Here is a 14,005-nt window from a genome sequence, read left to right as displayed (position 1 = left end):
GAAAAGATACTAGTACATATAGTTTTTCTTGATGGTATTTTACAATGGAATTTTACATTTTGATCAATTGTTGCAGGTAGCATGCAGGATGAATTTAAGGAACTCTTATGTTTTCTTTTTAGTTTATATATAAAAATAAAATGCATAACATCTACCACTTTAAATGAGCTGCAGTTTAGAAAAGAAAAACATCATTAAAATGTTTGATTAGTTCCACCAATTCATTTTCTTGTTAAAGTAACGCTATTACAGAATTTGGTCTGTAATTCTTTAGTAAAAACATTGGCATGTTACTAATATTTTAAAAATGTACTAGAAGGCAAAAAAGGGACAGTATGCCAGAGAAATGAGTTTAAATTGTAAAAAATATATATACATTCGTTTAACTTAAATTACATTGTTAAACTAGACACATTTTTAAAAAAAGTTACCGAAGCATAAATAAAATAACTAAGTGTATCCTTACATTTTAAAAAATTGAAGTAAAATCACCTCTAGCTGAGCCTTATAGATGTCTACATTTTTAATATAATTTCAGTGCAAGGTTTTTTTAGTTACCATCTTCTTTTTTTCTGCTAATGGCTTTTACATTTTTAAATTATAATGTACTCAAGTGTTCTTTTCAATTCATTTTAACCATAATGTTAATGTGCTATAATCCATGCTGTTAATTGAAATGTCTTGATGAACTGTGAAGAATACATCTCTATAAAAAAATAAATGAAGTATTTTTCCAGATAACACTTTTGTTTGCGCAATGATTTTTCTTTAGAGAAATTAAATAGTGCTGTATATTCAGGAACATTAACATGAATGACAGAAAATCAATGAGAATGTCGGTTTCCAAATTCTTTCATGAAGAAATGCTAATCATTTTACAGTTTTGGGGATTGGGGGTGAAGCCATTTCAAGGATCAAGAATCTGGAAAGGACCTCAAAAGTCACTAAGTCCAATTCCAGAATATCCAGTACTGCATTATGTTTAACAGGTACTGTAGTCATACTACTTTGGCTTTAAGAACTCTCTTATCAGTTTATACTATCGAGAAATTCTTCCAACTGTTAATTTTGAATTATTTTTCTTAGAAGTACAATCCATTGCTTCAAATCTTAAACTTTGGAACAATATAAAACAAAATAATGCATTTTAGCATATCTCATAAAATCCTATCTTGTTTTCTTGTGTGCAATAAATGTTTGAATCTTTTCTCATGGGACTTGATCCCTAAGCCTCTTTACCCTCCTTCACCTAATATGTAATAGAACATACTATGCTATTGTTATATCACTTCCATTTCAAATAGCTAGTGATCTATGTTGATGATAACATTTAGCTGGGTATATTTTTGATTGTTTTTAATTTATTTTGATTGTTTTTCAATTTAAGTTTTATGTATATAAAAAGACAGAAGCTTTTCGAAAATTAATTATTTCCATTACACAGGATTTAACACTTTCACATTGGTTGATAGTATCAGCCGGTATGTAAGGTTTTCGTAAATCATCTGTGTCACAGGAAATAACAGCAGAAACATTTGCTGTTATTTGCTTTATTCTATAAAAAGTTGTCATTAATATATGAAGAAAATGGTCCTAATGCATATAATAAAATATATACATGGAATTTGTCAAATAGTTACTATGTGCATACTAGGTTTACTATGCAAGTAAACCTAAGGTTCTTCTAAAATAACAAATATTTTGTAACCATCAGTAAGATATGCCACACATCTACAACTGCCGTGAGCAGATATCATCTTCAATTTACCACTTATTTAATTAAATTGTGAGGTGGGCTTCAATTAACTCATCATGTAATCTGTCCAGGAATTACTAACTCTCTTAGATGAGGCAGTGAATTCATATGAAAAAGTGACCACTGTTAATTCATGGCACAAATGGGAAGAAGGGATATAAAGTGGATTAGAAATAGCAAGCCCCACTTCCAAATCTGTCTAAATAATGGTAACAATGATCCTGTTATCATGGATTTCTAATATTTCCCTTTCATCTAGAGAAAAAAATGAAAAAGGCAGACATGGAGTTGAAGTCTGAGAGGATAAAAAATAAATTACAACCACATGACAGATCCAGCCATTTTTTCATTATCTTGCTAGAACAAAAAGTTGTGTCAATTGATGCAGTGAGGGGATAGTTAGATCTTTCAAACTCTGCAAACAGTCTGAATGGCAAAATGAAAAATCTCAGCATTCAAAAATTGCTAGGCTGAAAGAGACTGCTCAAAGTGGGACCAAAAGTACCTCCTTATACTACAGATCTGACAAGCAACTAGAAAAGAATGGAAAGGAAAAAGTGAGGGGACAGCAAGACTGCTGGAGTGGTTTCCAATGTCGTCAGTAAACAATAGCTGTCTGAAACTTAGTTCAGCATGTGACAACTGCTAAAGAGTTGTTAGCCAGTGTGTTCCATTTCCCAACTATGAGTATTATTTCATCATTATAAAGACATGTACACACAAACACACAAAAATTTTTGTTGACTTATTTTATGATATTAAGACACACGCGGTACAGTAATTGTTCTTTTCCCTATCCTCAATAGCCTGTCTTATTAAGTTGTCTGGAAACATTTATAGAACTGAAAAATTATGTGTCACAACAGATTTGTGAGATTTTTTGAAGATGAATCACCTGTGTTCATTCAACTGGAACACTGATTTTGACACATTACATACAGAGGCACTGAGCATATCTGGTACATAATTTTGCTAAAAATAAGGGATCACTTTCAGTTTAAGAGTTAGGGTTAGTCATTGGATTCTCCTTATCTCCCAGAGATAAGGAGAATCCAAGACCTCGGTGCCTTCCGCCGTGCCCTTAAAACCTTCTTTATCCAGCAAGCCAGGTTGGCCTAACACTTTTTAAAATGTTTTTAATTGTCTGTTATTGGTTTTAATCATGGGGCCAAATTTATATATATCTTTTTAATTGTATTTTAATGTTTGTAGTTTATGTTTTTACTTGGCTGTTCACCACCCTGAGTCCTCAGGGAGAAGGGCAGTATACAAATTTAAAAACAAACAAACAAACAAACAAACAAACAAACAAATAATCCCTGCCCATGTTGTCTTATTCTAACTAGCCTGTGGTGCAACTGGATGGAATCAGAAAATTGTGGATACATTTTTACAAGATGGTGTGATCTTAAATGAACAATAGCAATTCTATAGTGCAGGGCTATCAAACTCCCAGCCCACGGGCCAGATGCGTCACACACTGGCCACGCCCACGGCCGGTTTAGTGAAGGGTAAAAAATTCCAATGCGCCATGTGACACCACAGTGACCTGACTTTGACAGCCCTTCTATAGTGGATGATGTAAACTGATTCTAAACCCTGGCAAAATAAAAAAAAAAAATTGGATGGATAGTTCCAGAGTATGGATCCTAAGGAGCTTAAGTGTTCTAAATTAAGAAACTTCAGAAACAATAACATATCAACACCATGCAGAAATGACCATCTGTCAACTAATAAACTATTGAATACCATGGACTCAGCATCCATATATCATTTGTGTGGAAAATACAAACACAAGAGCCAATTAGAATAATAATGTTAGCTGCCTGAGCAAGGGATTGGACTAGAAGACATCCAAGGTTCCTTGCAACACTGTTATTCTCTTAATTTTAAATCTCTCTTTGACAAATTACCATTATAATCTGGTAAATTATCATACAGTACTGTTTCTGGTGGTCACAGAAAAGTGCATCAGCAAAACCAGGCAACCAGTGCAGCTTAGAAATGCCGAATTTCTGCTGTTTATAGGTCATGGATCTTTTGGTGGATTGATGTTTGATGCCTTGCATTTTTTATGGATTGTCAAAGCATTTTTAGACACAAGCATAGCTGGACTTCTGGATGAGAATAGAATTGAGGACTAAATCCCTCCCTCTCCCTATTCAATCCTCGATGAAAACTCAGATCACTTTGCCTTAGGGAAGATTAAACTTGAGGGGAACTCAGAACAAAATGAGATCAAAGTCACCGCAACCCTTTCCTTCTGAAAACGAGAGTAAACTCATTACTGTTTGGAGCAGTGATAGCAATCCTTTAAGACACCAAGTGCCCAAACTGCGCATGCATGCCCGAACTGAAAGGTGCGTGCGTGCATGCAAACACACGGACATGCATGCGCAAATGTGCAGACATGCGCACATGTGCAGCAGAGACCCGAAGACCAGCTGGACAGCGGGAAGCAAGGCATCCCAACACCGGCAGCGCAGCAATAGGTAAGATCTTTTTCTTTCGTGAGCTTCTGTTTCGTCGTTTGCAGGGAAACAAAAGCTCATGAAAGAAACGCCATGGAGATCTGACCGGGGCAAACAGCACATGTGTTAGCAGAGAGGGCTCTGCATGCCACCTCTGCCATGCGTGCCATAGGTTCACCATCACGGGTTTGAGGTAACGGGCTGTGTGGAGAGAGTTTCTTCCTTTAAATTCCTGGGAGTCTACCTTGACGAAGATCTTACCTGGAAGATCAACACGACCCAGATGACCAAAAAGGCCCAACAGAGACTCCACTTCCTCAGGGTCTTGCAAAAAAACAAAGTGGAACAACAACTGACGACCTCCCTTTTACCCATCCACAATAAAAAGCATCCTCACTCATTCCATTAGTGTGGTATGCCGGCCTGACAGCTGTGGATTGAAAGACATTACAAAGGGTGCACAGCACAAAACATTGTGGGCTGTCCCGATATCCATAGATGACATCGCTAAGGCTCGCTGCCTTAGAAGAGCAAGGAAAATTTATTTATTTAGTCGCATTTCTATGCCGCCCAACTTCCAAGGGACTCAGGGACGACTCACATCCTGGTCAGCACTTCTTTATTCTCCTGCTGTCGGAAAGGAGATATAGAAGCATAGGCAGCCGCACAAATAGGCTGAAGAACAGTTTTTATCCATGAGCTGTCAGGCTTCTGAATGGAAAATAACTTTACAACAACATAGTACCATTGACTTGCGGGGCGGGCGCGATGTGCAATAAGTTCACATGGTGCAGTAGGATTGTGTGCTTGTTAGTAGGATTCACTGGGTTAGGGATTTTTTTTTTTGACTGTCTTTCACTGTAAGTTGTATGGGGGGGGGTGCACGAAGCGAGGCTCAGCCCATCTCATTGTACACATGTTGCACTCTGACAATAAAGGTTTGAATTGAATGACAATTCAGCCTGGCTTTCCCCTCCTCCTATTCTTACCTGCTTGCATTCTACAACGCCTTGTCTAATCACCCCTCCCTGCAGAGCTTTGCCCAAAGCTCCTTCTCTCGAACACGCTTTGAGAAACGGACGCGGTTTCCCTCTGACTTCTGTGGGTTTTTCGCGGCCGGAACTTTACGAAAGCCGTTGGTTGAAAGCAAAAAATAGCCATCCCACACACTGGCCTCAACTACGCCTGGCCACATTTCACACGGGCTGGAGTGGATGAAAGCGGTCGAGCTCCGAGCCCGGAGCGAACAGAACCTCCCCGCTGAGATCCTTGTCGCTGGTTCCCAGCATGCAAGCGAGCTTCCTAGAGCGGCGGAGGCTTCCGCCCAACTCCGGAGGCTTTCCTTCACTGGAGCAACAGGGGCAAAATGGCGGCCAAGGCGCCAAATACAAACTTTTGAATTTCGCGAGGTGAGGGCTGACACTGTCTCTGGCCGACTTTACGGATGGTTGAGGCCATGGACGCCTCGGCCTGTATGAAGTCTCTGCTCTTGGCGGCTTCTCAATACCGAGCTGCCCGCACCCAGCCCAACGCAGCGCTGCTTCAGCGGAGTTTAGAGGTGAGAGACAGTCTCGGTAGACCACCAGGTTCAAAGCTTCCCCCCCCTCCCCCCACTTTCCCTTTCAGATATTTTGTAGTAGAAATAGGTAGAGAAAGAAGGCGCGTTCAAATAACTGGCCCGCTGCTGCCTCAGCGCTATCGAAGCTTTTCAGTCACAATTCCCCCACTACTGCCCCGTTTTTGCGAAAGATATGCAGAAGATCCATATATAAACGAAGTGGTTAAGGGCGAATATGTTGGGTCCTGATCGCTCCTAGCGCAAAAAACCTCCAGTAATCGTTGAAGAACTGAATGTAGGACGCCGTCCTCAACTGATCCTTAACTGGCTCTTTATGTAGGCAGCCCCTGCCATTATTTTGTTTTGGCAGTGGCACATGTCAGCCCCTATCGGAACAGGCAAAGAAGCCACCCCCAAATCCGTTTGGGGACATGGCCCTGATCTTGCGGCTGTTGGTCGGTGAGAGCTACTGTGGTTCATGCATCCGGGGCCACAGCCACTGATATTTATCTTTGGACCATAGGTGGTGGTATTTCCCCTTGTGCCAGAAAGCCATTGCTCTCGCTTTTCTTGCCAACCCATGGAGAGAAAGTGGGAGCTAGGACTAGTGTTCTGCCATTAAAAAAGACCCCTCCCTCCCTAGTTTAGTTTATTTGATTTGTATACCACCCTACTCCCGAAGGACTCAGGGCGGTGAACAGCCAACAATAAAATACATAGATACACAAAATTTAAAAACCAGATAAAATCAAATTAAATCATTTTGGCCCAGACAAATTAAAACACCCCAATAATTTAAAAATAGATTAAAATTTAGATATTTAAAAAGGGAAGAGATTAGGCCAAGCCCGCCTGATGGAATAAAAAGGTCTTCACAGCGCGGCGGAAGGTGCGCAGATCCGGGATCCTCCGTATCTCTGGGGGGAGCTCATTCCAGATAGTAGGTGCCCCCACAGAGAAGGCTCTCCCCCTAGGGGCCGCCAGTCGACCTAGTGGCTGATCAGTTTCTTTTCCCTGCTGAAGATGAATGGAATAGAAGTGGCTCTTTCATCTCTGTATCTCTACTATTATGTTATGGGATCCTCCCTGCAGATATGCCAGCTACACGCACACCAAGTGCAGGCTTTCTCAAGCCCCTTACATAATTCAGATCAGTAACAGACCAACCCAACTCACAGGATTGAAAATAGGAGAGTTAGGAATATTAGGTATGTTTTCCACCTTGACTGACCTTGATTTATTTATAAAAATAAATACAAAGGCAAGGTAATAATGCTTGGATTTAAGCCAAAGAAATGAAGATGGGTTATGAAATCTCTGAAACTAGATATTTAGTCCTTACAATACTTATTATAGAATACAGGAAACAGTTCTTTATAATCTGTTTAATATTCTTTCTCAAAGATTCCAAGCCGAAGGTTTGTTGTCTCACCTATGAGATAAGACTGATAAGTCCATCTGTAAACGGGTGGGTTCTACTTACCTTTACTACCAGTTTGCAATGGGGCATGCGCAGAAGCGTTTTAATGACATCAGGGTCAGTGGGCGGAGCCTCCCGCCAGTTTTACTACCGGTTCTATAGAACCAGTACGAACCGGGGACAACCCACCACTGCTTGTAAACCTTTGAGTGAAAATTCCCTTAGAATTTCCCTATTCTGCCTGAAAGAACAAAAATGGATGGGGATAAATTATATCAAAGCACATAAGTGTTTAAACAAATGTCTCTTGATAGATGTTTTTGTTGGGGTATAAGTCATACCGCAAGTGGGGGAGGAGAAACAGATCAACCACTAACTGGCTGCAGTAGTGCTCGGACTCTGCAATCTGCACCTGTGGTAGAGGTGGGGTGGAGGGAGTGTTACTTTCTTCTCTCCCTCTAATAAGAAATAACCCTGCTGAAACTGGTCTGTACTTCTGCGGGGAAGGTGACAAGACCCACTTCCCGTCCTTCTCTTATCCACTTTGCTTATGCTTTCTACCATGGCAAAAGAAATAAGAACCTTTCTGTTTTGATTCTCATACTATGAGTTGGGTGAGAAAGGGGGGGAAAACAAGAAGGAGAGAATAGTGTCTTGGTACCACTTGTTGAATCACAACTATGTTACTTCCAGCAGCTGGCATCAAGGGAGTTGTTTTCCCACGTAGCTTTCTTCTACCCCAGGCTTCTAGCACTTCACTGTCAATGCAAAATATGAGTCTAAAGTTTGATCAGTCTTTGAGTTGAGTTGAGTTATTTTTATGCTGGTTTCCAAACTGCATATTTGTACTTTAATGCTCTGTGCAGAAGAGCTACAAGGTCACAGTTATACATAACCTGACTTGTTAATAAACTGATACTAGTCCAGTGAAATACAGGTATACAGGAAATACAGGTATGTTTATTACAGAGATGTTTTGCAAGTTCTGTCTTCTATAGTTGTTTGAAAATTTCTTAAAATATGTAATGATGAGGATAATATTGTCTTTATTTATTTATAAAATGTATAGACTGCCCATCCTACCTCAAGATAAATGGGCAGCATTTAAGGCAATTGGGCCCCTATTTTCAAGGTGACAAGGACAAAAAAAAATCTGTGATATAGGGATTAATTGATTTATTTCTGCATATTGTGATTTGCATCCAATAAACCTCCTATTGTAGTTTTAAAGCACACGTTGCTTCAACGATGTTGCTACAGAAGAAAAAAATTTCAACAAGTTAATATACCAGTAATTGGAAAATCAAAGAAAAAGTAGACTGTCTCAAGTTAACTTGACTTGTGGAGACTTCATAGACATACCCTTACAATTTTTCTTTTCAGGTTATCTCAGGATTGAAATTGACAAAATTTTTTGCATCAAACCATATTTTACCAAGTGAATGCCTCAATTGCTTAGTAGAACTTATTGAGGACCCAAATCTAAGCCCTCCATTAACCTTGAATGTTGTAGGCTTGCTTTCTAAGTTAGGTAAGTTTTAAATGTATTTGAGTTGCACATACAAGTTATTTTATAGCTGGGAATATATGTGATATAATCTTATTGATAGCTCTGATTTCTTTCTTTTTTAAATAGGCTGATGTCCTATTAAATTTTTAATTAAAGAGGAGTTCACTTGTTATTAGAATCATACTTCCTTGACTGAGGATTTTTAAAAAATAATTTATTGCAAGGGTCTGGAGCAGAACAGTTTAATATTTGTAAAATAATAACAAAGTAAAAAGTGATAATTAGCATGAAATATACTATACTATTTGTATCATATTCTGTACAACCTCATTTATTTCTTTGCAGATATGACAAATTGTGGAATATGTAAACAAGTGATTATGATACTTCCATCAGAAATGAATTATCTCCAAAATATAAAATCTGAGATAGAAAAACAGTTGAAATGTTTTCAGTTTGCTAAATTTAGTTAGTTTGTATTTTGAATATATGTATACAGGTTGTCTTTGACATACAACCAGTGGTGAAATCTAAAATTTGTTACTACCGGTTCTGTAGGCATGGCTTGGTTGGGGGCGGGGGTGTAATGTGACTGGGTGGCTGGCCATTTTTTTTTAATTTTTTTTACTTTTAAAACCATTTTTTCTACAACCTCTTCGGTGCAGAGGTTATAAAAAATGCTTTCAAAAGGCTCTGACGATCCCAGCTGAGTTGCCTGATCGGCAGAGGCTTTTTTTCTTTTAAATGCCTCTGATGATCAGGCAACTCAGCTTGGATCGTCAGAGGCATTTAAAAGGAAAAAAGCCTCTGCCGATCAGGCAACTGAGCTTGGATCCTCAGAGGCATTTAAAAGGAAAAAAGCCTCTGCCGATCAGGCAACTGAGCTTGGATCCTCAGAGGCATTTAAAAGGAAAAAAGCCTCTGCCGATCAGGCAACTGAGCTTGGATCCTCAGAGGCATTTAAAAGGAAAAAAGCCTCTGCCGATCAGGCAACTCAGCTGGGATCCTCAGAGGCTTTTAAAAGGAAAAAAGCCTCTGCCGATCAGGCAACTGAGCTTGGATCCTCAGAGGCATTTAAAAGGAAAAAAGCCTCTGCCGATCAGGCAACTGAGCTTGGATCCTCAGAGGCATTTAAAAGGAAAAAAGCCTCTGCCGATCAGGCAACTGAGCTTGGATCCTCAGAGGCCTTTAAAAGGAAAAAAGCCTCTGCCGATCAGGCAACTCAGCTGGGATCCTCAGAGGCTTTTAAAAGTATTTTTTCTACAACCTCTTCAGAAGTTGTAGAAAAAATGCATTTAAAAGCCTTTGAGGATCCCAGCTGAGCCACGCGATCATCAGAAGCTTTTTTTTTTACTTTTAAAAGCATTTTTTCGGCCAAAGAGGTTGTAGAAAAAATGCTTTTAAAAGTAAAAAAAAAAGCCTCTGATGATTGTGCGGCTCAGCTGGGTATGGAGGGGCAGGGATTTTTGCTACCAGTTCTCCGAACCACCCGCCTCCATCGCTACCGGATTGGGTGATCCGGTCCGAACCGGGAGCATTTTATCCCTGCATACAACCACAATTGGTACTGGAAGTTCTGTTACTAAGTGATGCGATTAAGTGAGTTGTGTCTGATTTTATTAACTTTTTTGCTCAGTTGTTCAGCTAATCCAGTTTCCCCCATTGACTTTGCTTGTTGGAAGTGCCCTGGGAAGGTGCAATTATCATATAAATACATGCCAGTTGCTAAGTGCTTGAATTTTGATCATATAATCATGGAGATACTGTGTCAGTTGTAAGTGCGAGTACTGATTGTAGACACCTTTTCTATACTACCATAATTTTAAATGGTGATTGAACAAATGGTCATATGTCAAGGACTACCTATATTTATATGTACAATAGTTAGGATTAAGATGGAACTGGGTATGGAAAAGTTTAAAAAAAATGGTTTTGTGGAGGTTTATCATTTCTGAAAGATGTTCCAATTTTTTCAGTTTTTCTGAATATATTTCTTACAGTGTTAATGATACATTTATTGCATATATGTTACTTATAGTTCTAGATAATGAGACTAGAGAAGCCCTTCAGAATGCTTACAGTCTGTGTGGTGCCCTTGCAAGTGTAATTCTTCGAAGTTCTACAAATCCTATTGAGCCAGTAATATTGCAAGTAAGAGAATGTAATGCTTTATATGTAAGAAATTATTATAACATTTATTTATTGTTATTATTATTATTTTAGTGGCATTTAAATTATTGGCAGCCAATGGTCTTTTATGTAAGTTGTTGCCAGAACCTGTCTGCTTAGCAGTCAAACTATGCTGAAATACAAATACTAGAAAGCTCAGAACAATGTATATTAGTATTTACACAATTTCTATCAGAAATATAAATTTTAATTTATATAGTTTAGAAGCACAATTTGATTGCTTCTTATATTTTTATCTAAAAACTACTACATCCAATCCAATCAAACCCTTATGGCCTTGTGAGATTTAAAAAAAACAAACCTCGTAGAAAGTAATGAGGAGACCATGAACAATTAAAAAGCAGATTTATTAGAGTTATCTATCTATCTATCTATCTATCTATCTATCTATCTATCTATCTATCTATCTATATCTATATCATAAGCTTTTGCAAAAGGGTTCTCCCATGAAAGAGAGAGAACATCTTACAGGTCCGAATACATGGTTTAAATGCATTTTCGAACAATCAGCAAAACAATTAAAATGCCCCCAAAGCCCCCTCCTATCATTGTTTATAGGACGTTACATAAAGTTTTGGCTTCAGCATCATATTCCCAGATTAGTAATCACCAATGGAAATACCCTTCCCACATGTCCTTAACAAAACAATTAATTGAAACGTGGTAGCTTCCTTCTTACTATTAAAATAAGCTTCGGTCAGCCTGACCCAACTCAGAATGTACTAACCACATTTATGGCTTTTGTTTTCTCAGAAAAGGTGTCATACATACTTTCCCTTTCTTAATTCCTTACACAGCTAATTATCTTAGGGTTAATTTAGGTCATGAGAAGCGTAAATATGGAGTTACTTAGGCTATGTTCTTTACAGGAATAATTCTATTTCTCACAGATGATTTGTAATTATTATTAACAAAACTTTAAAAAGATATAAATGAAATGAAATGATATAAAATACATTATTATAGAACTGTGGTACATTTAGCAGTGGCAATCACAAAAAAATCTGCTAAACTTTAACTATAAATAGGACAGTATATAATTAGGACAACAAATAATAGCACAAAATTGGCCAACCTGGAAAATATGACAGAGTTCTGATCAGATAGAAGCAATGACAGATAAACATACTGTCTACCAGACTCATTTTTTTAAAAAAAGGGATAAATATATATCTTTTGAGATTACCAGTATAGCAAAGGAGCAAATGGCTTAGGCTTTTCATAGAGTCATATTCACACAGGCATAATGTTGCTAAAAAGGCATGTTTATATACAGAACTGCAGAACTGACCTCAACCTGGTCAAGATGTAAGCGCGATAGAATTTCAGAATTCAGACCAGGTTGAAGAGAGATAAGATGATGGCACATGCCCATTTGAGAAGAATTGAGGGTTTAACTGTAGGATTAGATGCTAGGCTTAAACTGGGATGAAAAATCACTATCTCAGATACATTGTTTAAGATAACTCCGGACATTTTCAACCCTAATGGACATAGGCTTTTAAAAGAGTCAAAAAAGGACTGGAGTTTGCTAATAGCTTTTGTTAGCCAGGTTGATTTAAAACAAACTCTGAGAACTAATCAAGCCAGACCCATAGAAGAAAAGAAATCAATTTTAATCAGCAATTAAGGAAATAGACAGTTTCTGGCATCACAATAACCATATCTGCTTATAGTTGGAACTGCAAGTATTCCTCTTATAAATTTGGCTAGACAGTTTATAAAATATTACATTGTAAAAATATAAACTTAATAAAGAAGCCTAGAGATGACCTGAACCAAGAAAAACATTGAAAGCTGGAAGAATAAAATGTTCTCCTATTTAAATAGAAGAATTTTATGACAACTCTGGACCTATGTTTTATTTATTTATTTATTTATTTATTTATTTTTCAAATTTATATACCGTCCTTCTCCCGAAGGACTCAGGGCGGTGTACAGCCAAAGTAAAAACATAAATACAAACATTAAAACTATTTTAAAAAGATATATATATGTTTGGCCCCAAAATTAAAAGAACAATAACAAAGCTATTAAAAACATTTTTAAAAAAGTGTTAAGCCAGCCTGGCTTGCTGAAAAAGAAAGGTCTTCAGGGCACGGTGGAAGGCACCGAGGTCTTGAATTCTTCGTATCTCTGGGGGCAGTTGATTCCAGAGGGTAGGTGCCCCCACAGAGAAGGCCCTCCCCCTGGGGGCCACCAGTCTACATTGTTTGGCCGATGGCACCCTGAGGAGGCCCTCTCTGTGGGAGTGCACAGGTCGGTGGGAGGCCATTGGTGGCAGCAGGCGGTCTCGAAGATATACAGGTCCAATGCCATGGAGTGCTTTAAAGGTGATAACCAACACCTTGAAGCGCACCCGGAAAACCACTGGGAGCCAGTGCAGCTCACGCAGGAGAGGTGTTATGTGGGAGCGCCATGCAGCTCCTGTAACTACCTGCGCGGCTGCATTCTGGACCAGCTGGAGTCTCCGGGTGCTCTTCAAGGGGAGCCCCATGTAGAGAGCATTGTCGTAGTCCAGGCGAGAGGTGATGAGGGCATGAGTGACTATGCACAAGGAATCCCGATCTAGGAAGGGCCGCAACTGGCGAATCGGGCGAACCTGATAAAAGGTCCCCCTGGCTACAGCCGTCAGATGTTGGGCTACACTTGTCCAATAAAAGAAATGTATGCTCCATCAGCTATATCATAAAGTTTTACATTAACTGATATGTGAAATAATGGACAACAGTAATAATAATAAATCTCTCCTTAAACATTACTCAGATCAACATTCTATTGACCAAACCTGTTGAGAGAAAACAGATGGATTTATCAAGCAAGAATATTTGCTTGACATTGCCCTCTGAGAATTGAATTTCATAGTTATTTTGGTTTTGTTTAAATAAACTGATTTTTTTTTAAAAAAAGCAATCAGTAGTTACAATTTTAATACCACTTCAATTGAATTATTTTATTATATCCACCACAATTTTAAGAAACTTGGCCATTTACAACAATTACAAACATTTAAATAAAATATCCATGGTAAAAACAAAATATTTAAAATTTAAAACCAAAATAGTATAATATATTATCTGATTATGGATCTGAAAAATAA

At 38.3% G+C, this 14,005-nt stretch overlaps 2 protein-coding genes across 4 annotated transcripts in view; one reads left to right on the top strand and one right to left on the bottom strand.

Annotated features, from left to right (window-relative positions):
• Positions 1 to 5,520, bottom strand: part of TRAT1 (T cell receptor associated transmembrane adaptor 1) — a 74,104-nt gene extending 68,584 nt beyond the window's left edge. The window contains exon 1 of one of the 3 annotated variants that reach the window (XM_034413104.3): positions 5,217 to 5,520. In XM_034413104.3, coding sequence (XP_034268995.2) covers positions 5,217 to 5,226 — 10 coding nt within the window. In that variant the 5' untranslated portion in view covers positions 5,227 to 5,520. The remainder of the gene's footprint in view (positions 1 to 5,216) is intronic. The other 2 variants (XM_087894907.1, XM_060686308.2) reach the window with 2 other exon arrangements.
• Positions 5,444 to 14,005, top strand: part of CIP2A (cellular inhibitor of PP2A) — a 31,864-nt gene continuing 23,302 nt past the window's right edge. The window contains exons 1-3 of the mRNA XM_034413090.3: positions 5,444 to 5,785; positions 8,589 to 8,736; positions 10,754 to 10,866. Coding sequence (XP_034268981.2) covers positions 5,672 to 5,785; positions 8,589 to 8,736; positions 10,754 to 10,866 — 375 coding nt within the window. The 5' untranslated portion in view covers positions 5,444 to 5,671. The remainder of the gene's footprint in view (positions 5,786 to 8,588; positions 8,737 to 10,753; positions 10,867 to 14,005) is intronic.

Source organism: Pantherophis guttatus, chromosome 5, assembly GCF_059756535.1.
Source record: "Pantherophis guttatus breed Tessera chromosome 5, ASM5975653v1, whole genome shotgun sequence".
NCBI classification, from domain to species: domain Eukaryota; kingdom Metazoa; phylum Chordata; class Lepidosauria; order Squamata; family Colubridae; genus Pantherophis; species Pantherophis guttatus.
The sequence above is the reverse complement of the archived record's forward strand: the minus strand, read 5'-3'. Positions and strand labels throughout refer to the sequence as shown.